General features: G+C 41.2%; 2 protein-coding genes across 3 annotated transcripts in view; both read right to left on the bottom strand.

Moving 5' to 3' along the window:
* The window catches only part of LOC115194485 (basement membrane-specific heparan sulfate proteoglycan core protein), a 63,629-nt gene that overhangs the window by 34,087 nt on the left and 3,836 nt on the right, over positions 1–25,706 (bottom strand). The window contains exons 2-9 of the mRNA XM_029754205.1: positions 17,719–17,763; positions 17,296–17,565; positions 14,895–15,167; positions 14,363–14,647; positions 13,104–13,376; positions 12,572–12,856; positions 10,856–11,116; positions 10,376–10,660 (exon numbers count right to left, since the gene is read on the bottom strand). Of these exons, the coding sequence (XP_029610065.1) occupies positions 10,376–10,660; positions 10,856–11,116; positions 12,572–12,856; positions 13,104–13,376; positions 14,363–14,647; positions 14,895–15,167; positions 17,296–17,565; positions 17,719–17,763 (1,977 nt within the window). The remainder of the gene's footprint in view (positions 1–10,375; positions 10,661–10,855; positions 11,117–12,571; positions 12,857–13,103; positions 13,377–14,362; positions 14,648–14,894; positions 15,168–17,295; positions 17,566–17,718; positions 17,764–25,706) is intronic.
* Positions 2,629–8,981, bottom strand: LOC115194494 (basement membrane-specific heparan sulfate proteoglycan core protein-like). Of its 2 annotated transcripts, none has more exons than XM_029754223.1 (5): positions 8,335–8,981; positions 4,528–4,800; positions 3,943–4,047; positions 3,235–3,351; positions 2,629–3,068 (listed from the first exon to the last, which is right to left on the bottom strand). In XM_029754223.1, exons 1-5 carry the CDS (start codon positions 8,651–8,653, stop codon positions 2,989–2,991), a joined length of 894 nt encoding a protein of 297 aa, XP_029610083.1. In that variant the 5' UTR covers positions 8,654–8,981; the 3' UTR covers positions 2,629–2,988. The 2 variants fall into 2 exon arrangements, with proteins under 2 accessions (XP_029610083.1, XP_029610082.1); XM_029754222.1 differs by lacking the exon at positions 8,335–8,981 and adding an exon at positions 4,859–5,770.

Below are 25,706 nucleotides of genomic sequence, written 5' to 3' on the forward strand. Positions count from 1 at the left end.
TTAGCGTTTCCCAATTTTTTCCAACAATTTACCTCTAAGTGTATGAACGTGTATTGTTGTAGAGTGTAGTGTGTGACACACGTACAACATGTGAAGGAGCAAACCTAAATAGAGAGAGAAAGGTTACAGGGGAAAAGCAGTCAGACTTCTCCTTTAGTGGGTATAGCCAGGTAAACATCTGGGGTTTCTTATCGCCCCCTTCAGGGACAAGCCTGTAACTACTCCACATTCTAGTGGATCACAATATAGAAACTAATATGGTCATTGGTCACATAGCAACAGCATAAGCCCTCAGTCTACTGGGTCTGCCCTCTTATTCCTTCCTCTCTCTATCTCATCATAATAGTACAGACATGGAACACTTCTGTATGGGTTCATATCAGTACAAGTCAATCTGAAGGTGGTTTACAGAAGACTGACAGCACTATGGTGCATAGAGATTTAGTTAGAAAGTGTTGCTTTACATAATAAAAAATGTATAGAAATGTTTAAGATATAAATACATAGGTTTTAACTCAGAAATACAGAGAGTAAAATGAATATGTCCTTAACTTTGGGACAGGGGGCAGTATTTTCACGGCCGGATAAAAAACGTACCCGATTTAATCTGGTTACTACTCCTGCCCAGAAACTAGAATATGCATATAATTAGTAGATTTGGATAGAAAACACTCTAAAGTTTCTAAAACTGTTTGAATGGTGTCTGTGAGTATAATAGAACTCATATGGCAGGCCAAAACCTGAGAAGATTCCATACAGGAAGTGCCCGGTCTGCCAATTTGTTGTCCTTCTGTTGCATCTCTATCGACATTACAGCATCTGCGCTGAAACGTGACACTTTCTAAGGCTTCCATTGGCTCTCTAAAGCCGCCAGAAAGTGGAATGGGGTGTCTGCTGTCTCTGGGCAAAGTATAGGAGCAGAGTTTGTAAGTGGTCAGCCTGGGGACAGTGAGACTGGAGATGGGCGGTCACGAGAACTCGCCATGTTTTTCTTTCTCTCTTTGAATGAATACAACGTTGTCCAGTTGGAATATTATCGCTATTTTAGAAAAATAGCATAAAAATAGAATTTAAACAGCGTTTGACATGCTTCTAAGTACGATAATGGAATATTTTGAATTTTTTTGTCACGAAATGCACTCACGCGTTACCCTTCGGATAGTGACCTAAACGCACGAACAAAACAGAGGTATTTGGATATAACTATGGATTATTTGGAACCAAAACAACATTTGTTGTTGAAGTAGAAGTCCTGGGAGTGCATTCTGATGAACAACAGCAAAGGTAATCCAATTTTTCTAATAGTAATTCTGAGTTTAGGTGACCCCGAAGTTGGCGGATGTCAAAATAGATGGCCGAGCTATGTACTCAGAATATTGCAAAATGTGCTTTCTCCGAAAAGCTATTTTAAAATCGGACATAGCGATTGCATAAAGGAGTTCTGTATCTATAATTCTTAAAATAATTGTTATGTATTTTGTCAACATTTATCATGAGTAATTTAGTAAATTCACCGGAAGTTTTCGGTGGGTATGCTAGTTCTGAACATCACATGCTAATGTAAAAGCTGTTTTTTGATATAAATAGGAATTTGATTGAACAAAACATGCATGTATTGTTTAACATAATGTCCTAGGAGTGTCATCTGATGAAGATCATCAAAGGTTAGTGCTGCATTTAGCTGTGGTTTTGGTTTATGTGACATATATGCTTGCTTGGAAAATGGCTGTGTGATTATTTGTGTCTATGTACTCTCCTAACATAATCTAATGTTTTGCTTTCGCTGTAAAGCCTTTTTGAAATCGGACAATGTGGTTAGATTAACGAGAGTCTTATCTTTAAAATGGTGTAAAACAGTTGATTGTTTGAGAAAATTGAATTGTGGTATTTTAGTTGGTTTTGTATTTCGCGCCGTGCGATGCCATTGGCTGTTGGCTAGGGGTTCCGCTAGCGGAATGTCTGTCCTCAACAGGTTAAATCAAGTTATTTCAAAGGAATTCAATGATGTGGGAAATCACCACTTATTATTAGATATATGAGAATGAGTACAAAATACATCACATCTTCTCCATTTTAAGTTCCACAGTGGAACATCATCTGGCTCCTTTAACAACTACTGAAATTATTAAACAGCACTTACATGTTAAAAATGTATATCTGCTGTAAAACATTACTTTTTTTACAATATAATTAGTAGACAGTATTTCAAAATAAATATAAGTCAAAAGTAAGTGAATTTTAAAGGTAGACTCAGTGATATGACAGATGCAGAAAATAAATAAATAGTGGTTAAATTTCCACAACAACTAAGTGTTGAAGCTTGAGGCTCAACTTCTCTGCTGTTTTGATCCTGTGGCTACCACACTGTGAACAGCGTGAAGTGAACCCGTGCATATGCGCCGGTACAGTACTTTGTGTACAGCACTTTCAATATCTGCGATGCTACTTGTGGCAACGTCATTTCGCTGAGTCTTCCTTTAATATAAAAATAAGCATTAAAGCTGCATTATGTAAATATACATTTTTAATAACAAACTATAGTTACGTGTTCCATCTTAACTGTTATAGTAGGTTGACCAATCAAGTATAAACACATCTTTAGTATTTTAAATTCAAATTAAAAACGGAGAAGTTTCAAATACTTTATACTCTATTCCCACCCGCATGTGAAAAGCATGACATTATGTAAAATACAACATACAAAAAATTCTACTTTTGAACAAAAACAGGCACCACACTCTTGTTTTATTAACAAACTGAAATGAAGACAGGTAAGTGTAATATTTCATGAAAAATCAACACCAACAAAACAAAGGAAAGCATACAAGCCAGCAAAAGCTGAGAACGTCAACTTAGAAACTCATAATATTCAGCATTTGTGAAATTCCATTCAGTGATATTAAACTCAGTAAACACTATCATATATCAATCGTAAAACCTTAACAATCATAAAAGTGGTTGTTCAGCTTACAGTTCATACTGTAATGATCACACTGATGATTCGTCCTGTTCAATGACATCATCACATGGTATCTGGTCTTGAGGAGATTTGACTGTTGAACACAAACCTACAGGAATATAATGGATGGAAAGTTGCACTAGAGTTAAACTGATCCAACTGCTCTTTCAACTGTACACAGTTATACAATGTAACCCATCAGAGAGCATGACATATAGAAGGAGATAATCAAGCTGGATAAGCTGATTGGAAATACGCTGAAAGAAAGTTCTCACCTCGAGCCCTGCAGCATTTCACCGTCAGCACGATGGACACCAGTAGAAATGGAGACATCACCAGTAGACCACACAGCAGCCTGGGCAGAGAGATGGAGACAATGGAACCTGGAGGAACTAGAAAAACACTTGTTTTACCATCAAGACTCCTGAACACACACACTGCTCTTCTCACATGCACACACACTGCTCTTCTGACCTCTCACTGTCACCCAGCTCTCTGGTGATTCTCCTTCATTGGATTTACAATTATAGAATCCTTCATCTGACTTGGATACTGTAGGGATGGTCATCTCTCCTGTGGTCTCATTCTTGATGAGTACTCCATCTTTGTAGAAATCAGCCATGGGGTTTGGATTTATTTCCTGATATCTAAATGTACAGGTCACGTCCTGACCATAGAAAGCTTTAATTTTCTATGGTAGAGTAGGTCAGGGTGTGACAGGGGGTTGTCTAGTTGTTATTTTCTGTGTGGGGTTCTAGTTTAGTTTTTCTATGTTTGGTGATTGGTATGATTCTCAATTAGAGGCAGCTGGTAATCGTTGTCTCTAATTGGGGATCATACTTAAGTAGCTTGTTTTTCACTTAGGGGTTTTGGGGATATTGTTTATGTGTAGTTGCTTTGTAGTCACGGTTCGTTTATTCTTTATTTGTTTTGTATTTTTCTAAAGTTTGACTTTCTAACAAATTATGTGGAACGCTACTCACGCTGCGCCTTGGTCCGATTATTCCAACAAACGTGACAACAGGTCAGAGTCACAGAGTCTCCTTCAGCCACGGGATGGACAGGGCTCTCCAGGATCACATCACCAGCTGTATAACATAATATATAAATAATACTGTAAATCTGGAATTGTCACTCACAATACATCAACATCTTATGAGCTTGTACATTTTTACATTTGACATTTTAGTCATTTAGCAGATGCTCTTATACAGAGTGACTTACAGTTAGTGCATTTATCTTCAGATAACTAGGTGGGACAACCACATTTATCAGTCATAAATTAGTAAGTACTTTTTTCTTCAGTAAAGTATTTATAAGGAAAGCTGGTGCTAACAGCGGGAATAAAATCAAGTGTGACTGTTAGTACAGATCTTTGGGGGTGGCGGGGCGTTTTATGAGATGCAATCATTCAGTTACAGAATTTAAAATCAAATCATACGTACCTGTAAAAAATAAAGTTCATGTTGTACAGTGGGAAGAAAATCCACGGTGATATTGACAGCATTACTGTACTCCCCTGACTAACAAAATAGCAGCAATTTATCATAAAACTGTTTTAGACTCACCAGTAATGTTTATCTGGACTGGGTCACTGTACAGGGTGTAGTAGACTGGGTCTCCTCTCCCAGCTCTGCACCAGTACTGTCCTCCATCAGAGACATTGACCCAGCTGAGTGTGCAGGAATATTCAGAGGTTGTGGCTACTGGTGTAGAGTCTGGTCTGTGTCTGTACCAGTAAAACTTCCATCCAGAAGACTCTACAGTACAGCTCAGTGTCACACTGTCTCCTGTGAATATGTTCTCTTTGTCTGAAGTCAGTGTGGTCTTTGGCTGATAATCTGTTGGTATTTCAAAGTGTTTGAATGATAAGCCAACAACAACAACTAAAATTGTCACTATTCACAGTAACAGTGACAGCATCACTGATGGATGAAGATGTGGGTCTGGATCTTCTCTCTCCCTGACACCAGTAGAGACCCTGGTCAGACTCAGTAACTCTACTGATGGTGGATCTAGTATTAAGGTATTTATACTGGGACAAGCTAATCTCACTGTTGTCTTTGTACCATTTATAGCTCCAGTCACTGTAAGACCCAGCTGAACACGTCAGAGTGACTGTTTCTCCGGGGTACACAGGGTTTGGATTTACGGTCACTGTAGTTTCAGGCAGAGCTGAGAGAAAAGAGCACTGAATATCAAAACATATGGAAACCTTAGAAACTTCCATCGATTTAGCGGTGTTGGGATCAGCTAAACTTTGAACATTGAGATATTAAATGAATGATAGGAAATGAAAGAGACTGGGTTATGTTAGAAGTTAATGGTTCTCAGAAGAAAGAGGAAGGCTTTGGAATGTGTTTGATAGAGGAGAGAGATGTGTTGATACAGGGGAGACAGATGGACATCTGTGTATTAGATGAAAGAGGGGTTGAGGTCAGGACAGATTCTCTTAAGAGAGTAATAAATGTTTGAAATCCTGTTACCCTCTTTATTAGCTTCCTGTTGAGCCATAAAATGTAAGGATTGGAGAGAAAGGGGAGTGTCTTAAGTAGGATGCATATAAACTGTGAAGTCTGAAATCTTTAGCTGTCTGTTTTCAGCTGTACAGAACCTTTGGGGAATGATTAAACTTGGTTAAAGCTTCTCTAGTGTCCGTGAGTTATTTACTCTGAAAAATAAGAACCTAACAGCGGTTTTGGAAAGTTCATTATAGGTGTATGTTGAATTTAAAGCTAGAATAGTTAGTTTCTACATCCATTTTTGGACTTATAAATGAATGATATAATGTATACCGGTATTGATTCTTGAAGAATATAATCTGGTTTTACTCCAATGTTTGTAAACAATGTAAATGTAAACAAACAATGTAAAGCCTCAAAGCAATGTTAAAACTATCATTTGTTTATGGATCATTCTACAGAAGTGGTGCACATTGGGGCTTTACATTTGTTTTCTAATTTGTATCCTATTTTTCCCAACTTTCAACACACGTCTTCCAACATCTGTCAGATAGACATATATACTTCTCACACACTTTGTTTGTATTGTATACCTGAATTCCTTACCACCACACTAAACTGGTCTCTACAGAAACATAGAGAAATAGAAGCAGTAAAGGAGCACCATGCACAGTAGTGGTCATTTTGATTAACCTATTACAGATTCATTTTAGAAACTGTATTTGCATAACAAATTAACTAAATAGTAAAAACATGATTTTTAACCAATTTTCAAAACCTTTAAATTGAATTTAGAGAAATATAATCTCTATTGTTCTTTGTAAATTGTTCAATGTTGATTGTATTAATCTGGAACTTGTTGATTGATTTAATTACTTATGCATCTTATTAATTATGTTGTTAGATGTTTAATTATCACTTTTCCTATCATTATTTTGGCAAAATAGCAGGTGTTTCGGTGTAAGGTTTCAAAAATAGAGAAAGCTAGATGTATAAAACAAAATTTGATATAAACATTGCCATTGACGGCTTCCACCATTTAAAGTAGTCAACTGGGTGGGGATTTCTATGGTTTGGGAGCGATCAGCCAATGATCAGAGAGTATTGTCTTCCTCCAATTACGTTGCCTCATAGAGAAAGATAGAGGACTCTAGTGCCCAAAAGCATGTTTTAGCATGTGCAGCACGATTGAGGACTTTCACAATTTTTAAATATTCAACTGGGTTGGACTTCCTATGGGTTACAAAAGGATCACATAATTCCATACAGGTCATCAGGGGGGATACCCAATTAATTATAATCGTGAGTAAACATTCCATAACTGCAGGTGGCAGTAAATCCCCAACCTTGACTTTATACCTGTCCACACACACTAGGTGGCAGTGTTCACCCCTTCAATTTGTTTGCCAACTTCTACTAGAAGTAGTAGAAGAAGACAGTTGATGATTTCTAAATGGAGATGGCCTCAATGAAGCTACCCATGCTCTCATAGATGCCATAAATGGGACATACAGGTAGACAATGAGGCAATGTCTATCTAAGTCCATGGGTTCCCTATGGTTTGTAAAACAGGTTTAAGACCAGAACATTGGTCCCAATATCCAGAACCAGTGAATTGAGACCATAACAACTTAAAGACCAAATGTATGTGTTCTTGAGTGGTCTCAAGACCAAGACCACTGATAGAAGTATTTGCATCTGTCTTCTTCTACTATTTCTATCAGGTCTCAAGACCAAGACCACTAGATCCCGAGTGGTCTCAAGTCCAAGGACCATTAGATCCCGAGTGGTCTCAAGACCAAGTCCACTAGATCCCGAGTGATCTCAAGACCAAGACCACTAGATCCCGAGTGGTCTCAAGTCCACTAGATCCCGAGTTGTCTCAAGACCAAGACCACTAGATCCCGAGTGGTCTCAAGACCACTAGATCCCGAGTGGTCTCAAGATCACTAGATCCCGAGTGGTCTCAAGACCACTAGATCCCGAGTGGTCTCAAGACCAAGTCCACTAGATCCCGAGTGGTCTCAAGACCAAGTCCACTAGATCCTGAGTGGTCTCAAGACAAAGTCCAATAGATCCTGAGTGGTCTCAAGACAAAGTCCACTAGATCCCGAGTGGTCTCAAGACCAAGACCACTAGATCCCGAGTCCATGGGCCCTTTCTTCCATCGTAAGAAACTCAAGTAGAGTAAACTTGAGTACAGTACAGTAGAACAGAGTACAGTACAGTAGAGCAGGGTACAGTACAGCAAAGCACAATACAGTAGAGTAGGGTACAGTAGAGTAGGGAATTGTACAGTAGAGCACAGTACATTAGAGTAGGGTACAGTACAGTAGAGTACAGTAGAGCACTGTGCAATAGAGTAGGGTACAGTACAGCACAGTACAATAGAGTAGGGTACAGTTCAGTAGAGTACAGTACAATAGAGTAGGGTACAGTTCAGTAGAGCACATACAACAGAGTAGGGTACAGTTCAGATGAGCACAGTGCAATAGAGTAGGGAATAGTTCAGTAGAGCACAGGTCAGTAGAGTAGGGTACAGTACAGTAGAGTACAGTACAATTTAGTAGGGTACAGTTCAGCAGAGCACAGTACAACATAGTAGGGTACAATTCAGTAGAGCACAGTACAACAGAGTAGGGCAGTGTTCAGTAGAGCACAGTAAAATAGAGTAGGGTACAGTTCAGTAGAGTACAGTACAATAGAGTAGGGTACAGTACAGTAGAGCACAGTAGAGAAGGGTACAGTACAGTAGAGTAGTATATAGTAGTAGTAGTGTTTTGGTCAAATAGATGATAATGTTTGGGTTCTTAGAGGGTTGGAGCCCCCTGTTGGCTATTCATCTCAATACTCTACTCTTTTTCCTGAAGTGTCCACTATGTAAATAGTGTCTATCTGTATGACACTACTCACCATTGACAGTGATAGTGACAGGGTCACTGATGGATGAAGAAGTGGGTCTGGACTTTCTTTTTCCCTGACACCAGTACCGACCCTGGTCAGACTCAGCAGCTCTACTGATGGTGAGGGTGTTTCCTGTTATAGTGTGTCTGACAGACTGGGATACTACTTTATCATTCCTGTCTTTGTACCACTGATAGTTCCAGATACTGTCAGACCCTACTGAACACGTCAGAGTAACTGTCTCTCCAGTGTATGCAGGGTTTGGCTCTACAGTTACAGTAGTTTTGGGAAGAGCTGTGAAAATAAAGCACAAAACATCTAGATACATGCCTGGTAATTCAGCTGATGCTGTAACGTTGTGATAAAAGTTTGTTTTACATATGTTGAATCCATTCAGTTAGAATTTACAGTGTATGCAATTAGATTAACCCTCATTGGCTCTGAATTTACAAAGTCCAGAATGAAGACAAACAGTGAGCTCACCTGTGATGATGATGGGGAGAGAAAATCTGAGATAGGACATCTGACACTCATTTATATCAACTGTCCAATCCATGAGTACAACCGACCCACCCTTATCAGCAGGGCGGGTAAGGACTGACATATCGGATTGTTCATCAAGCAAAGATTGTTTGTCATCCTTAGATAAATTATGGAACGATATGCACTCACCAGTGACGATGATGGGGAGAGAAAAGCTGTGATATGACTTCTGGGGCCGACCTCTCCTCCTCCCAACACACTTATACTGACCAGCCTTGTCTGGGAGAGAGATGGTGATGGTTTTTCTGGTCTGACTGGGAAGCAGTTGGTTGTCTATAAACCAGCGGTACGTCCAGTCTGTGTAGTCTGATATGTCACACTGCAGAGTGACTGTCTCTCCAGGGTAGAGGAGACCCTGTGGAGTGACTATCTTCACTGAGGCCGTGGGCAGAGCTGTGGAAACAGATATATGAAGACAAATGCAGTCAGAGCAACAATCTTTCCAAAGTGTGATCTGACTTCAGTAAGTAGTACGGTAACTGTTATTTTAGACATATAAACTATATATGCAAAAGTATGTGGACACCCTTTCAAATTAGTGTATTCGGCTTTTTCAGCCACACCCGTTGCTGACATGTGTATAAAATCAAACACACATCCATGCAATCTTCATAGACAAACATTGGCAGTACAATGGCATTACTGAAGAGGTCAGTGACTTTCAACGCGACACCGTCATAGGATGCGACCTTTCTAACAAGTCAGTTTGTCAAATTTCTGCCATGCTAGAGCTAACCCGGTCAACTGTAAGTGCTGTTATTGTGAAGTGGAAACGTCTAGGAGCAACAACGGCTCAGCTGCAATTGTGGTAGGCCACACAAACGCACAGAACGGGACCGGCGAGTGCTGAAGTGCGGAACGCGTAAAAATTGTCTGTCCTCGCTTGAAACACTAACTACTGCATTACAAACTGCCTATAGAAGCAAACTCAGCACAATACATGTTAGTTTCATGATATGGGTTTCCACGGCCGAGAAGCCGCACACAAGCATAAGACAACCATGCGCAATGCCAAGCATGGGCTGGAGTGGTGTAAAGCTCGCAGCCATTGGACACTGGAGCAGTGGAACACATTCTCTGGAGTGATGTCCGACAGACAAATCTGGGTTTGGCTGATGCCACGGGAAGCTACCCGCCCGAATGCATAGTGCCAGCTGTAAAGTTTGGTGGAGGAGGAATATTTGTCTGCGGCTGTTTTTCATGGTTTGGGCGAGGCCCCTTAATTCTAGTGGAGGGAAATCTTAATGCAACAGTATACAATGACATTCGAGATGATTCTGTGCTTCCAACTTTGTGGCTACAGTTTGGTGAAGGCCCTTTCCCGTTTCAGCATGACAATGCCCCCCGTGCACAAAGCGAGGTCAATACAGAAATGGCTTGTCGTGATCGGTGTGGAAGAACTTGACTGGCCTGCACAGAGCCCTGACCCCAACCCCATCGAACAACTTTGGGATTCATTGGAACGCTGACTGCGAGCCAGTTCTAATCACCCAACTAAATTACTCACCATTCAGGGTGATAGTGACAGGATCACTGATGATTGATGATATGGATCTGGACTGGATCTCTCCCTGACACCAGTAAAAACCCTGGTCAGACTCAGCAGCTCTACTGATGGTGAGGGTGTCTCCTGTTATAGAATGTCTGACAGACTGGGACACTACATTATAATTCCTGTCTTTGTACCACTGATAGTTCCAGCTACTGTCAGACCCTACTGAACACGTCAGAGTAACTGTCTCTCCAGGAAACACAGGGTTTGGTTCTACAGTCAGTGTAGCTTTGGGCAAGGCTGCAGAAATAGAGCACAAAACATCTGGATACATTCCTGGTAATTCAGCTGTTTCTGTAACGTTGTGATAAAAGTCTATTTTACATATGTTGACTCCATTCAGTTAGAATTTACAGTGTATATGTCTGTATTAAGATTAAACCTCATTGACTCTGAATTTACATAGTCCAGATTGAAGACAAACAGTGAGCTCACCAGTGATGATGATGGGGAGAGAAAAGCTGAGATATGACATCTGGGGCCGACCTCTCCTCCTCCCAACACACTGGTACTGACCAGCCTTGTCTGGGAGAGAGATGGTGATGGTTTTTCTGGTCGGACTGGGAAGCAGTTGGTTGTCTATAAACCAGTGGTACGTCCAGTCTGTGTAGTCTGATATGTCACACTGCAGAGTGACTGTATCTCCAGGGTAGAGGACAAACTGAGGAGAGATACTCACTGAGGCTCTGGGTAGAGCTGTGGAAACACAGTTAAATATGAAGACAAATGCAGTCAGAGCACCAATCCTTCCAATGTAGGGTCTTACTTTAGTAGGTAATATGGTAGCTTTTTTTTTGGATTGGCATTCACACCGGAAATGTCCCCTCTAAGCTGCGTGCAGGCGGGACCGGGGAACTACCATGTCCATACGAAATATCAGCCCAAGCAGAGAAGCATGAGATTGATTTTCCATTTAGTTAACTCTATCAACGTTGCGCTCTAGTGTGGGGATTGTGATCGAATCAACACAATGTTAGCCACTTTCAATATAACATACCGAAACAACACGAACTATGCAAGCCATAGTATGCAAAACAAACTGTGCAAGAGCTTTTCCTGTAGGCAGAGCGCACTGGTGTAGGATTGTATTACACTGACAGGCACAACTCAGGCCTATGCTCTACACAGACTTGTGCCATAACCAATCAGAGCTGCAGCAGGACTATTATGCAAATAGCCACTGCCACATAAAATATGGATCTGAGCCATTCACTTTGAACTGGACTGTATGAGAGGTCGCAAGTAGATGAGCTTAATTTGAGAACTACATAAAAAAAAGTGTAAAGTCACAGCCTACTTATCAATACATTCACAAACTATCTAGAACAGCTATTTCCATGTTAAAATGTTATGGGATGTATTTTTCACTGTTGTTTTTTATGGTAGGTCACTCTGGTAGGCCTACATTATGATCAAATAGCCACAGTAGCGTCCTTGGCCACTGTTAATACTGTAACTTAAAGCGGGTACAGTCTCAGTGTTCACAGTAAATGTACACCGGGAAGTTGCAGAGAAAAAATTTGAGGAAACATTGCACAAAGACCATGTCTACATACACTGAGTGTACAAAACATTAGGAACACCTGATCTTTCCTTGACATAGACTGACCAGGTGAATCCAGGTGAAAGCTATGATCCCTTATTGATGTCACTTGTTAAATCCACTTCAATCAGTGTAGATAAAGGGGAGAGGTTAAAGAAGGATTTTTAAACCTTGAGACAATTGAGACATGGTTTGTCATTCAGAGGGTGACTGGGCAAGACAAAAGATGCAAGTGCCTTTGAACGGGGTCTGGTAGTAGGTTCCAAGCGCACTGGTTTGAGTGTGTCAAGAACTGGAACACTGCTGGGTTTTTCACGCTTAAGAGTTTCTCGTGTGCATCAACATTGGTGCACCACCCAAAGGACATCCAGCCAACTTGACACAACTGTGGGAAGCATTGGAGTCAACATGGGCCAGCATCCTTGTGGAACACTTCTAAACCTTGTAGAGTCCATGCCCCAATGAATTGAGGCTGTTCTGAGGGCAAAGGGGGGTGCAACTCAATATTAGGAAGGTGTTCCTCATGTCTTGTACACTCAGTGTATATATAATATGATATAAATAGTGTCCATCTCTATGACAACAAAACACATAACGAAGTTACTCACCATTCAAGGTGATAGTGACAGAATCACTGATGATTGATGATATGGATCTGGACTGGATCTCTCCCTGACACCAGTAGAGACCCTGGTCAGACTCAGCAGCTCTACTGATGGTGAGAGTGTCTCCTGTTATAGTGTGTCTGTCAGACTGGGATACTACATTATAATTCCTGTCTTTGTACCACTGATAGCTCCAGATACTGTCAGACCCTACTGAACACGTCAGAGTAACTGTCTCTCCAGGGAACACAGGGTTTGGATCTACAGTCAGTGTAGCTTTGGGCAGAGCTGAGAAAACACATCACAGATTAGATATTACCTAACCTAAAGACATGTACAAATATTACATTTCAAAGCAAATTATCCCCCTTTCAGAATTAGGAGAGCCCTGTTAGTGATGGAACAGATGAAGTGAACCCATTACCTAAACTGGATACATGAATATCTATTTCAAATTGCTCTTCAAAGGCAAATAAAAGTTTTACTTTTATTTAGGAGCATCCTGTTAGTGATGGAGAATCAAAAGTGAACTCACCAGTGACACTGATAGTGACGTCATCACTGGGTTGTGACCTCTGGGGCTGATCTGTCTTCGTCCCCTCACATCTGTATTGACCAGTCTGACCAGTCTGAGTGTTGTGGATGGTGATATCTATGGCTTTACTGGTCTGACTGGGAAGGTGTTGGTTGTCTCTGAACCAGCGGTACGTCCAGTCTGTGTAGCCTGGTATGACACACTGCAGACTGACTGTATCTCCAGAGTAGAGGAGACCCTGAGGAGAGACACTCACTGAGGCCACTGGCAGAGCTGTGGAATGACACATGAAGTTAGATGATTCATACATAGAATCTGCTCTATCATGATTAAATGTAGTTAGTTGATTCATACATAGAATCTGCTCTATCATGATTAAATGTAGTTAGTTGATTCATACATAGAATCTGCTCTATCATGATTAAATGTAGTTAGTTGATTCATACATAGAATCTGCTCTATCATGATTAAATGTAGTTAGTTGATTCATACATAGAATCTGCTCTACCATGATTAAATGTAGTTAGTTGATTCATACATAGAATCTGCTCTATCATGATTAAATGTAGTTAGTTGATTCATACATAGAATCTGCTCTATCATGATTAAATGCAGTTAGTGCAACAATCACCATATGTATTCAATTATATAAATTGAGAAAAAAAAGGAATGTACAGGTAACTGGCAAAATAAAGGAACCGCTTGAGTCAATGAGGGATACAAAGTGTATTGAAAGCCGGTGCTTCAACAAAAGAGTGGTTCCTGAGTTTATTTAGCAATTAACAACCCAACATGCTTAGGATCATGTATAACAATACTGGGCACATCCACTTGCCCATTATTTTGGCTACCATGGCTATGCCCCCATAGGATGACAATACCCCCATCCACAGGGAACGAGTACCGCCTGAATGGTTTGATGAGCATGAAAATTACCTAAACGATATGCCATGGCCGTCTCAGTCACCAGATCTCAACCCAATAAACCACTTATGGGAGACTCTGGAGCGGCGCCTGAGACAGCGTTTTCCACCACCATCAACAAAACACCACAGACACTTAGAATCTATGTCATTGAAGCTGTTCTGGTTGGAGACCCAACACCTTATTAAGACACTTTATGTTGGTGCTTCCTGTATTTTGTCACTTACCTGTATTGTTGCTATTTTAACTAAGAATACTGACAAAAATATAATGATTGACTCAAAATGAATAGTGCCCATCTATATGACAACAAAACACACTACAAAGTAACTCACCATTCAGGGTGATAGTGACAGGATCACTGATGATTGATGATATGGATCTGGACTGGATCTCTCCCTGACACCAGTACTGACCCTGGTCAGACTCAGCAGCTCTACTGATGGTGAGGGTGTCTCCTGTTATAGTGTGTCTGACAGACTTGGATACTACATTATCATTCCTGTCTTTGTACCACTGATAGTTCCAGCTACTGTCAGACCCTACTGAACACATCAGAGTAACTGTCTCTCCAGGGAACACAGGGTTTGGCTCTACAGTCAGTGTAGCTTTGGGCAGAGCTGAGAAAACACATCACAGATTAGATATTACCTAACCTAAAGATATGTACAAATATTACATTTCAAAGCAAATTATCCCCCTTTCAGAATTAGGAGAGCCCTGTTAGTGATGGAACAGATGAAGTGAACACATTACCTAAACTGGATACATGAATATCTATTTCAAATTGCTCTTCAAAGGCAAATAAAAGTTTTACTTTTATTTAGGAGCATCCTGTTAGTGATGGAGAATCAAAAGTGAACTCACCAGTGACACTGATAGTGACGTCATCACTGGGTTGTGACCTCTGGGGCTGATCTGTCTTCGTCCCCTCACATCTGTACTGACCAGTCTGACCAGTCTGAGTGATGTGGATGGTGATATCTATGGCTTTACTGGTCTGACTGGGAAGGTGTTGGTTGTCTCTGAACCAGCGGTACGTCCAGTCTGTGTAGCCTGGTATGACACACTGCAGACTGACTGTATCTCCAGAGTAGAGGAGACCCTGAGGAGAGACACTCACTGAGGCCACTGGCAGAGCTGTGGAATGACACATGAAGTTAGATGATTCATACATAGAATTTGCTCTATCATGATTAAATGTAGTTAGTTGATTCATACATAAAATCTGCTCTATCATGATTAAATGTAGTTAGTTGATTCATACATATAATCTGCTCTATCATGATTAAATGTAGTTAGTTGATTCATACATAGAATCTGCTCTATCATGATTAAATGCAGTTAGTTGATTCATACATAGAATCTGCTCTATCATGATTAAATGTAGTTAGTTGATTCATACATAGAATCTGCTCTATCATGATTAAATGTAGTTAGTTGAGTCATACATATAATCTGCTCTATCATGATTAAATGTAGTTAGTTCATTCATACATATAATCTGCTCTATCATGATTAAATGTAGTTAGTTGATTCATACATAGAATCTGCTCTATCATGATTAAATGCAGTTAGTTGATTCATACATAGAATCTGCTCTATCATGATTAAATGTAGTTAGTTGATTCATACATAGAATCTGCTCTATCATGATTAAATGTAGTTAGTTGATTCATACATAGAATCTGCTCTATCATGATTAAATGTAGTTAGTTTATTCATACATAGAATCTGCTCTATCATGATTAAATGTAGTTAGTTGATTCATACATAGAATCTGCTCTATCATGATTAAATGTAGTTAGTTGATTCATACATAGAATCTGCTCTATCATGATTAAATGTAGTTAGTTGATTCATACATAGAATCTGCTCTACCATGATTAAATGTAGTTAGTTGATTCATACATAGAATCTGCTCTACCATGATTAAATGTAGTTAGTTGATTCATACATAGAATCTGCTCTATCATGATTAAATGTAGTTAGTTGATTCATACATAGAATCTGCTCTATCATGATTAAATGTAGTTAGTTGATTCATACATAGAATCTGCTCTATCATGATTAAATGTAGTTAGTTGATTCATACATAGAATCTGCTCTATCATGATTAAATGTAGTTAGTTGATTCATACATAGAATCTGCTCTACCATGATTAAATGTAGTTAGTTGATTCATACATAGAATCTGCTCTATCATGATTAAATGCAGTTAGTGCAACAATCACCATATGTATTCAATTATATAAAATGAGGAAAAAAAAGGAATGTACAGGTAACTGGCAAAATAAAGGAACCGCTTGAGTCAATGAGGGATACAAAGTGTGTTGAAAGCCGGTGCTTCAACAAAAGAGTGGTTCCTGAGTTAATTAAGCAATTAACAACCCAACATGCTTAGGATCATGTATAACAATACTGGGCACATCCACTTGCCCATTATTTTGGCTACCATGGCTATGCCCCCATAGGATGACAATACCCCCATCCACAGGGAACGAGTACCGCCTGAATGGTTTGATGAGCATGAAAATTACCTAAACGATATGCCATGGCCGTCTCAGTCACCAGATCTCAACCCAATAAACCACTTATGGGAGACTCTGGAGCGGCGCCTGAGACAGCGTTTTCCACCACCATCAACAAAACACCACAGACACTTAGAATCTATGTCATTGAAGCTGTTCTGGTTGGAGACCCAACACCTTATTGAGACACTTTATGTTGGTGCTTCCTGTATTTTGTCACTTACCTGTATTGTTGCTATTTTAACTAAGAATACTGACAAAAATACAATGACTGACTCAAAATGAATAGTGCCCATCTATATGACAACAAAACACACTACAAAGTAACTCACCATTCAGGGTGATAGTGACAGGATCACTGATAATTGATGATATGGATCTGGACTGGATCTCTCCCTGACACCAGTAGAGACCCTGGTCAGACTCAGCAGCTCTACTGATGGTGAGGGTGTCTATTGTTATAGTGTGTCTGACAGACTGGGATACTACATTATCATTCCTGTCTTTGTACCACTTATAGCTCCAGCTACTGTCAGACCCTACTGAACACATCAGAGTAACTGTCTCTCCAGGGAACACAGGGTTTGATTCTACAGTCAGTGTAGCTTTGGGCAGAGCTGAAGAAATATACAACAGACATTTTTAAAACAACTAAACAGCATCCGTAAAATGAGGCCCAATGTCAACTGGTTATAAGAATGGAGGCACAGATGTGAATGAGAGATAAGATGACGTACCTGTCACTGTCAGTCTGACTGCATCACTCCATTTAGAATCCTGCTGCTGATGTGAACCCAGACAACTGTAGTCACCACTGTCGGAAATCTTATCAGCACTGACCTCATGTTCATTCTTCTTACTGGAGGAGTCAGAATTACCATTCTTGCGCCAAGTGTACTCCCAGTCAGTAACTCCTCCCCCCTGTATGTCACATCTGAGAGTGACAGACTCTCCACTGAATATCTGGGAGCTGTTGGGGTGTATGGTCAGAACAGCCTTCACCACTCCTGCTCAAAATTAAACCAGCATGAAACACATGTTATTTCGAGACACTAAAAACTCAAAATATGTCCAGCCAAAATCAACTTTAAAAATCACAAATAAAGAAATAGGATGAAGCATTAAGAGATGGAGGCTTGATGAAGTGAACAAATATCTACCATCATCATCTTCAGAGTGTCCAGAGTTGATGTGTGTATTCAGCACTACAACAAAGAAAGTCACATTGCACCAATATTAGCTTGAAATAAATAACAACTTGCCATTTTCATGGTACTGATTACCACATCTGTCCTGAAATTATTTTAAAGGTGCAATCTGAGATTTCTAATGAAATGTTTTCACATTTCAATTAATCATATCCATTGAAGAGTATAACTTTTAATTGCCCCATTATGGAAAAAACAAATGATTCCACAAGTGGGAAATTAAATGCTTTGGAACACTTCGTATTTCACATGTGGATTTTCGCATGTGATCACGTAACCTTTCACATGGGAAATCATGTAAAACCATTCACTCTGGATTGCTAGAGTGCGCTCAGAGTGCGCTCTGGGCGGTCATAAATTCAGAGCAGTGTCAGATTGTCCATTCGTAAATTCAGATTGTTTCGCTCTCGGGGCGTTTAGGGAGCACACTGTACGCTCTGGCCGAGGAGTAGGGTTGATCCAAGAGTTCTGACCTAACAACGGCAGTCAAGCACCAAAACTAACTGGATAAAGTTAGCTAGCTTGCTAGCTACTTCCAGATATAAATGAGAGAACACCTCACTCTGACCACTTTACTTGCCCTAGCAGAGTTGGTTAAGCTGTTTTCATGTTATCGAGAGCGTTGCTGACTGTAACTGTGCTGCTTATTTAAGCTATTTTGCTGATGTTTACTGAAACTGGCCATGTTCAACGGGTGTTGACCAATGGTAAATTGATCAGTTATTCTGCGCTCTGGCACACTCAGATGTTGAGTGCTCTGAAATCGGAGTAGATAGCAAGAGTGAATTTATGAACGCGCCCTTCATATGAAGTTTCCCATGTGGATATTTTTCAGATGACATTTCGCAAACAGAAATGAGTCGTTAGGATGTCCCCGGAACGTCACGCAGTCGCAATGTTTTCAACTTTCATATTTGGAACAATTTGACATACGTGATTGCATTGTGTTTGTTATTTATACTGAAATTATTATTCAAGATGTCCATTATTATCCCCTTGACCAAGAAAGGGAAAGTAACTTTACTGAATGACTACCCGCACTCACTTCCATCATCATGAAGTGCTTAGAGAGGCTTGTCAAAGACTACATCACCTCCTCCCTCTCCGTCACACTTGACCATCTTCAATTCGCCAACTGCCCCTACAGATCCACGGACGACGTAATCGCAATTTCACTGCACACTGCCCTCACCCACCTGGACAAGAGGAATGCATATGTGAGGATGCTGTTCATCGACTACAGCTCAGCCTTCAATACCATAGCGCTCTCTAAGCTCACCAGAAAACTCACAGCCCTGGGACTGAACTCTTCCCTGTGCAACTGGGTCCAGGACTTCCTGACCTGCTGCCCCCAGGTGGTTACGGTAGGCAACATCACCTCCTCAACATGGATTTTCAACATGGGGGCCCCACAAGGCTGCGTCCTCAGTCCCCTCCTGTACTCTCTGTATACCCACGGCTTCATGGCCTCACACAGTTCCAACTCCATCATCAAGTTCACTGACGACACGACAGTAGCAGGATTGATTACCAACAACGATGAGACAGCCTACAGGGAGGAGGTAGGCACTCTGACGGTGTGGTGCCAGGTAAGCAACCACTCCCTCACCTTCAGCAAAACAAAGGAGCTGATTGAGGACCTCAGGGGGATCGAGGCTGGGCACGCTCCATCCTCATCAATGATGTTGCTGTGGAGATGGGAAAAAACGTAAAGTTCCTCTGGGTACATATCTCTGAGGAGCTGAAATGGTCAAACCCCACAGACACCATGATGAGGAGTGCACGACAGCGAATCTTTATCATCAGGAGGCTGATGATATGTGGCCTTTTCCCGAGGGCCCTCACAGTATACTACAGCAGCACCATCAAGAGCATACTGTCGGGCTGCATTCATTTAACATGTCCTCACCTGGGATTTTGAACCAACCTTTTGGTTCACGGCATTCTGATCATCGTGCGATGCCACAAATAATTCCTGATTTCACCTGTGTTCCTACAGTTAGGACTTCAAAGTAAATCTCAGCTTTGTTTAAAATACACTCAATTACACCTATTATATTTATCATAGTTATTCAGGAGTAACATTAAAACAGAATAATATGCCCCACCAACATTAGATAATTATACAGAAATCCCTCAAATTACTGAATCCAGTCAATTAAATCAATGAAGACAGAATAGTCAGATTAACTGATAACAAAAATAGCAGAGATGTATATGTATTTCATCTGTAGGGGTCATCTGAGAACACGACATACTTTGTAGGGCAACATAAAGATCATTGTTCCTCAAACCCAGAGGTTGTGAGTTAAATCCCAGGTGGGTTCATATTGAAAGTCAGGACTAAGTGATCATGTCGAATGTGAAGCGTATCACTTACCTAATAACCCCCATACCTTTTAATGACATCCCTTACAAAAACACTTGTATTTTCACATGTGAAATAGCTGTTTTCACATGTTGAGCTGAAATGTTAACATGTGAACGTGTAGTTGTCATGTGTAGTTTCATGTTATCACATTAAAATGTATCCCCGTGTTGTCACATTTATTTCACTAGATAATGTGTTCATGTGCTAAAATATTTTCACATGTGTAGTTTAATATTATCACATGTTGTGATAACAGCCCTGGTGTCATGGCAAAATTCCCAACCTGGCCCCATTCCATCATGTCCCCCTCATTCCTGATTGGCATAATACATTGTCTTCAGAAAGTATTCACATCCCTTGACTTTTTCCACGTTGTTGTGTTACAGGCTGATTACATTGAGATGCTTTGTCACTGGCCTACACACAATACCCCATAATGTCAAAGTGGAATTATGTTTTTGGAATGTTTACAAATTAATTAAAAAGGAGAAGCAGACATTTCTTGAGTCAATAAGTATTCAGCCACTTTGTTATGGCAAGCCTAAATAAGTTCAGGAGTGAATTGTGCTTAGTAAGTCACATAATCAGTTGCATGGACTCACTCTGTGCAAAAATAGTGTTTAACATGATTTTTGAATGACTACCTCATCTCTGTACCCCACACAGACAATTATCTCTAAGGCCCCTCAGTCGAGAAGTGAATTTCAAACACAGATTCAACCACAAGACCAGGGAGGTTTTCCAATGCCTCTCAAAGATGGGCACCTATTTGTAGATGGGTTAAATAAAATCAAAAAACCGACATTGAATATCCATTTGAGCATAGTGAAGTTATTAATTACACTTTGGATGGTGTATCAATACACCCTGTCACTAGAAAGATACAGGCGTCCTTCCTCACTATGTTGAGGCCAATGATGACTTTAAAACAGTCACAGAGTTTAAAGGCTATGATAGGAGGAAACTGAGCATCGATCAACAATTGTCTCGACTTCCGCCGAAGTCGGTCCCTCTCCTTGTTCGGGCGGCGTTCGGCGGTCGACGTCACCGGCCTTCTAGCAATCGCCGATCCACTTTTCATTTTCCATTTGTTTTGTCACCTGGTTTCAATTCCCCAATTACTTGTTCATTATATAACCCTCTGTTCCCCCATGTTTGTTTGTGAGTAATTGTTTATTGTATTGCGGTCCGTATTTGTAGCCTTGTATTTATACAACATGTATTGTGATATTATTGAGTAAAATTGCTTTCATTACTCATATCTGCTGTCCTGCGCCTGACTCATCTCACCAGCTCCACCCAGACGCTTTCCAACAATATTGTAGTTACTCCACGTTCCTAATCTAATTGACAGAGTGAAAAGAAGGAAGCCTGTACTGAATAGAAATATTCCAAAACATGCATCTTGTTTGCAACAAGGTAGTAAAGTAATACTGCAAAAAATGTGACAAAGCAATACACTTTGTGTCCAGAATACAAAGTGGTATGGTTGGGGCAAATCCAATACAACACATTAATAATGACTACCACTCTCCGGATGTTCAAGTGGTGACTGCATCATGTTATGGGTATGCTTGTAATCATTAAGGACTGGGGAGTTTTCAGGATAAAAAAGAAACAGAGATAAGCACAGACAAAATCCTAGAGGAAACCTGGTTGTCTGCTTTCCATCAGACACTGTGAGATGAATTCACCTTTCAGCAGGACAATAACCTAAAACATAAGGCCAAATCTACAATGAAGTTGCTTACCAAGAAGACAGTAAATGATTGGCCATGTTACAGTTTTGACATAAATCTACTTGAAAATCTATGGCAAGACCAGAAAATGTTTTTCTAGTAATGATCAACAACCAATTTACAGAGCTTGAATAATTTAAAAAGAATAATGGAAAAATATGGCACAGTCCTGGAGTGGAAAGCTCTTAGAGACTTACCCAGAGAGACTCACAGCTGTAATCGCTACCAAAGGTGATTCTATAAAGTAATGACTCATGGGTGTGAATACTTATGGAAATGAGATATTTCTGTATTATATTTTCAATACATTTGCAAACATTTCAAAAAACATGTTTTCACTTTCTCATTATGGGTATTGTGTGTGGATGGGTGAAAAAATAAATAAATTAACCTGTTACATCTAGGGGGCAGTAATTTCACGGCTGGATAAAAAACGTACCCGATTTAATCTGATTATTAGTCCTGCCCAGAAACTGGAATATGCATATAATTATTAGCTTTGGAGAGAAAACACTCCAAAGTTTCTGAAACTGTTTGAATGGTGTCTGTGAGTATAACAGAACTCCTATGGCAGGCAAAAACCTGAGATGCTTCTGTTCAGGAAGTACCCTGTCTGAACATTTCTTGCCCTTCTTTATTATCTCTGTCGTTTACAAAGGATCTCTGCTCTTACGTGACACTTCTCACGTCAACAATGGAGTCTCACAGCCCGGGAAAAACAGGAATGATGTCATTCAAAGCCCTGGCTGAAGCACACGAGAGCAAATGCTGAGTGGTCAGTCAATGGACTAAGCCTTAGGCGCGTGACACGCCCCGCCCCCGGCTTTTGGTTTTTTCCTCAGTTTACAGACAGGCAGATTCCCGGTCGGAATATTATCGCTTCTCTACGAGATAAATTGCATAAATATTGGTTTTAAACAGCGGTTGACATGCTTCGAAGTACGGTAATGGAATATTTCGAAATTTTTTGTCATATTTTGCGTCATGCTCGTGGCCGAGATTTAGCGTTGGGATAGTGTCTAGAACGCACGAACAAAACGTCGCTGTTTGGATATAACGATGGATTATTTGGGACCAAACCTACATTTGTTATTGAAGTAGAAGTCCTGGCAGTGTATTCTGATGAAGAACAAGCAAGGTAAGAACATTTTTCTTATAGGAAATGTGATTTTGGTGAAGGCTACACTGGGTGGGTGTCTAAATAGCTAGCCCTGTAACGCCGGGCTATGTACTTACATTATTGCAAAATGTGCTTCATCCGAAAAGCTATTTTAAAATCGGACATATCGAGTGCATAGAGGAGTTCTGTATCTATAATTCTTAAAATAATTGTTATGCTTTTTGTGAACGTTTATCGTGAGTAATTTAGTAAAATCACCGGAAGTGTTCGGTGGGAATGCTAGTTCTGAACGTCACATGCTAATGTAAAAAGCTGGTTTTTGATATAAATATGAACTTGATTGAACAGACATGCATGTATTGTATAACACAATGTCCTAGGTGTGTCATCTGATGAAGATCATCAAAGGTTAGTGCTGCATTTAGATATGGTTTGGGTTTATGTGACATGATATGCTAGCTTGAAAAATGGCTGTGTGATTATTCCTGGCTGGGTACTCTGCTGACATAATCTAATGTTTTGCTTTCGCTGTAAAGCCTTTTTGAAATCGGACAGTTTGGTTAGATAAAGGAGAGTCTTGTCTTTAAATAGCTGTAACATAGTCATATGTTTGAAAAGTGTAAGTTTTCGGATTTAGAGGAGTTTGAATTTCGCGCCCCGCCCATCATTGGATATTGGAGCAGACGTTCCGCTAGCGGAACGTGTAGATGTAAGAAGTTAATACATTTTGAATTCAGAATTCAGGCTTTCAACCATTTTGAAAAGAAGGCTGATGACATCCGATCCTCGTTTGCTAAGCCAAACGACACCGCTGGTCCTGCTCACACTGCCCTACCCTGTGCTTTGACCTCTTTCTCCCCTCTCTCTCCAGATGAAATCTCGCGTCTCGTGACGGCCGGCCGCCCAACAACCTGCCCACTTGACCCTATCCCCTCCTCTCTTCTCCAGACCATTTCCGGAGACCTTCTCCCTTACCTCACCTCGCTCATCAACTCATCCTTGACCGCTGGCTACGTCCCTTCCGTCTTCAAGAGAGCGAGAGTTGCACCCCTTCTGAAAAAACCTACACTCGATCCCTCCGATATCAACAACTACAGACCAGTATCCCTTCTTTCTTTTCTCTCCAAAACTCTTGAACGTGCCGTCCTTGGCCAGCTCTCCTGCTATCTCTCTCAGAATGACCTTCTTGATCCTAATCAGTCAGGTTTCAAGACTGGGCATTCAACTGAGACTGCTCTTCTCTGTGTCACGGAGGCTCTCCGCACTGCTAAAGCTAACTCTCTCTCCTCTGCTCTCATCCTTCTAGACCTATCTGCTGCCTTTGATACCGTGAACCATCAGATTCTCCTCTCCACCCTCTCCGAGCTGGGCATCTCCGGCGCGGCCCACGCTTGGATTGCGTCCTACCTGACAGGTCGCTCCTACAAGGTGGCGTGGCGAGAATCTGTCTCCGCACCACGTGCTCTCACCACTGGTGTCCCCCAGGGCTCTGTTCTAGGCCCTCTCCTATTCTCACTATACACCAAGTCACTTGGCTCGGTCATATCCTCACATGGTCTCTCCTATCATTGCTACGCAGACGACACACAATTAATCTTCTCCTTTCCCCCTTCTGATAACCAGGTGGCGAATCGCATCTCTGCATGTCTGGCAGACATATCAGTGTGGATGACGGCTCACCACCTCAAGCTGAACCTCGGCAAGACGGAGCTGCTCCTCCTCCCGGGGAAGGACTGCCCGTTCCATGATCTCACCATCACGGTTGACAACTCCCTTCTGTCCTCCTCCCAGAGTGCTAAGAACCTTGGCGTGACCCTGGACAACACCCTGTCGTTCTCCGCTAACATCAAGGCGGTGACCCGATCCTGTAGGTTCATGCTCTACAACATTCGCAGAGTACGACCCTGCCTCACACAGGAAGCGGCGCAGGTCCTAGTCCAGGCACTTGTCATCTCCCGTCTGGATTACTGCAACTCGCTGTTGGCTGGGCTCCCTGCCTGTGCCATTAAACCCCTACAACTCATCCAGAATGCCGCAGCCCGTCTGGTGTTCAACCTTCCCAAGTTTTCTCACGTCACCCTGCTCCTCCGCTCTCTCCACTGGCTTCCAGTTAAAGCTCGCATCCGCTACAAGTCCATGGTGCTTGCCTACGGAGCTGTGAGGGGAACGGCACCTCCGTACCTTCAGGCTCTGATCAGGCCCTACACCCAAACAAGGGCACTGCGTTCATCCACCTCTGGCCTGCTCGCCTCCCTACCTCTGAGGAAGCACAGTTCCCGCTCAGCCCAGTCAAAACTGTTCGCTGCTCTGGCACCCCAATGGTGGAACAAGCTCCCTCACGACGCCAGGACAGCGGAGTCAATCACCACCTTCCGGAGACACCTGAAACCCCACCTCTTTAAGGAATACCTGGGATAGGATAAAGTAATCCTTCTAACCTCCCCCCCCCCCCAAAAGATTTAGATGCACTATTGTAAAGTGGCTGTTCCACTGGATATCTTAAGGTGAATGCACCAATTTGTAAGTCGCTCTGGATAAGAGCGTCTGCTAAATGACTTAAATGTAAATGTAAATGTAAACACAACAAAATGTGGAATTAGTCAAGGGGTATGAATACTTTCTGAAGGCACTCTATCACTCTTCACAACTCCATCTAATAACTGATGTGTGGTGAGCGTTCTGACACACAAATGGTCGCTTTGCATCACCC

Source organism: Salmo trutta, chromosome 5, assembly GCF_901001165.1.
Source record: "Salmo trutta chromosome 5, fSalTru1.1, whole genome shotgun sequence".
NCBI lineage: Eukaryota > Metazoa > Chordata > Actinopteri > Salmoniformes > Salmonidae > Salmo > Salmo trutta.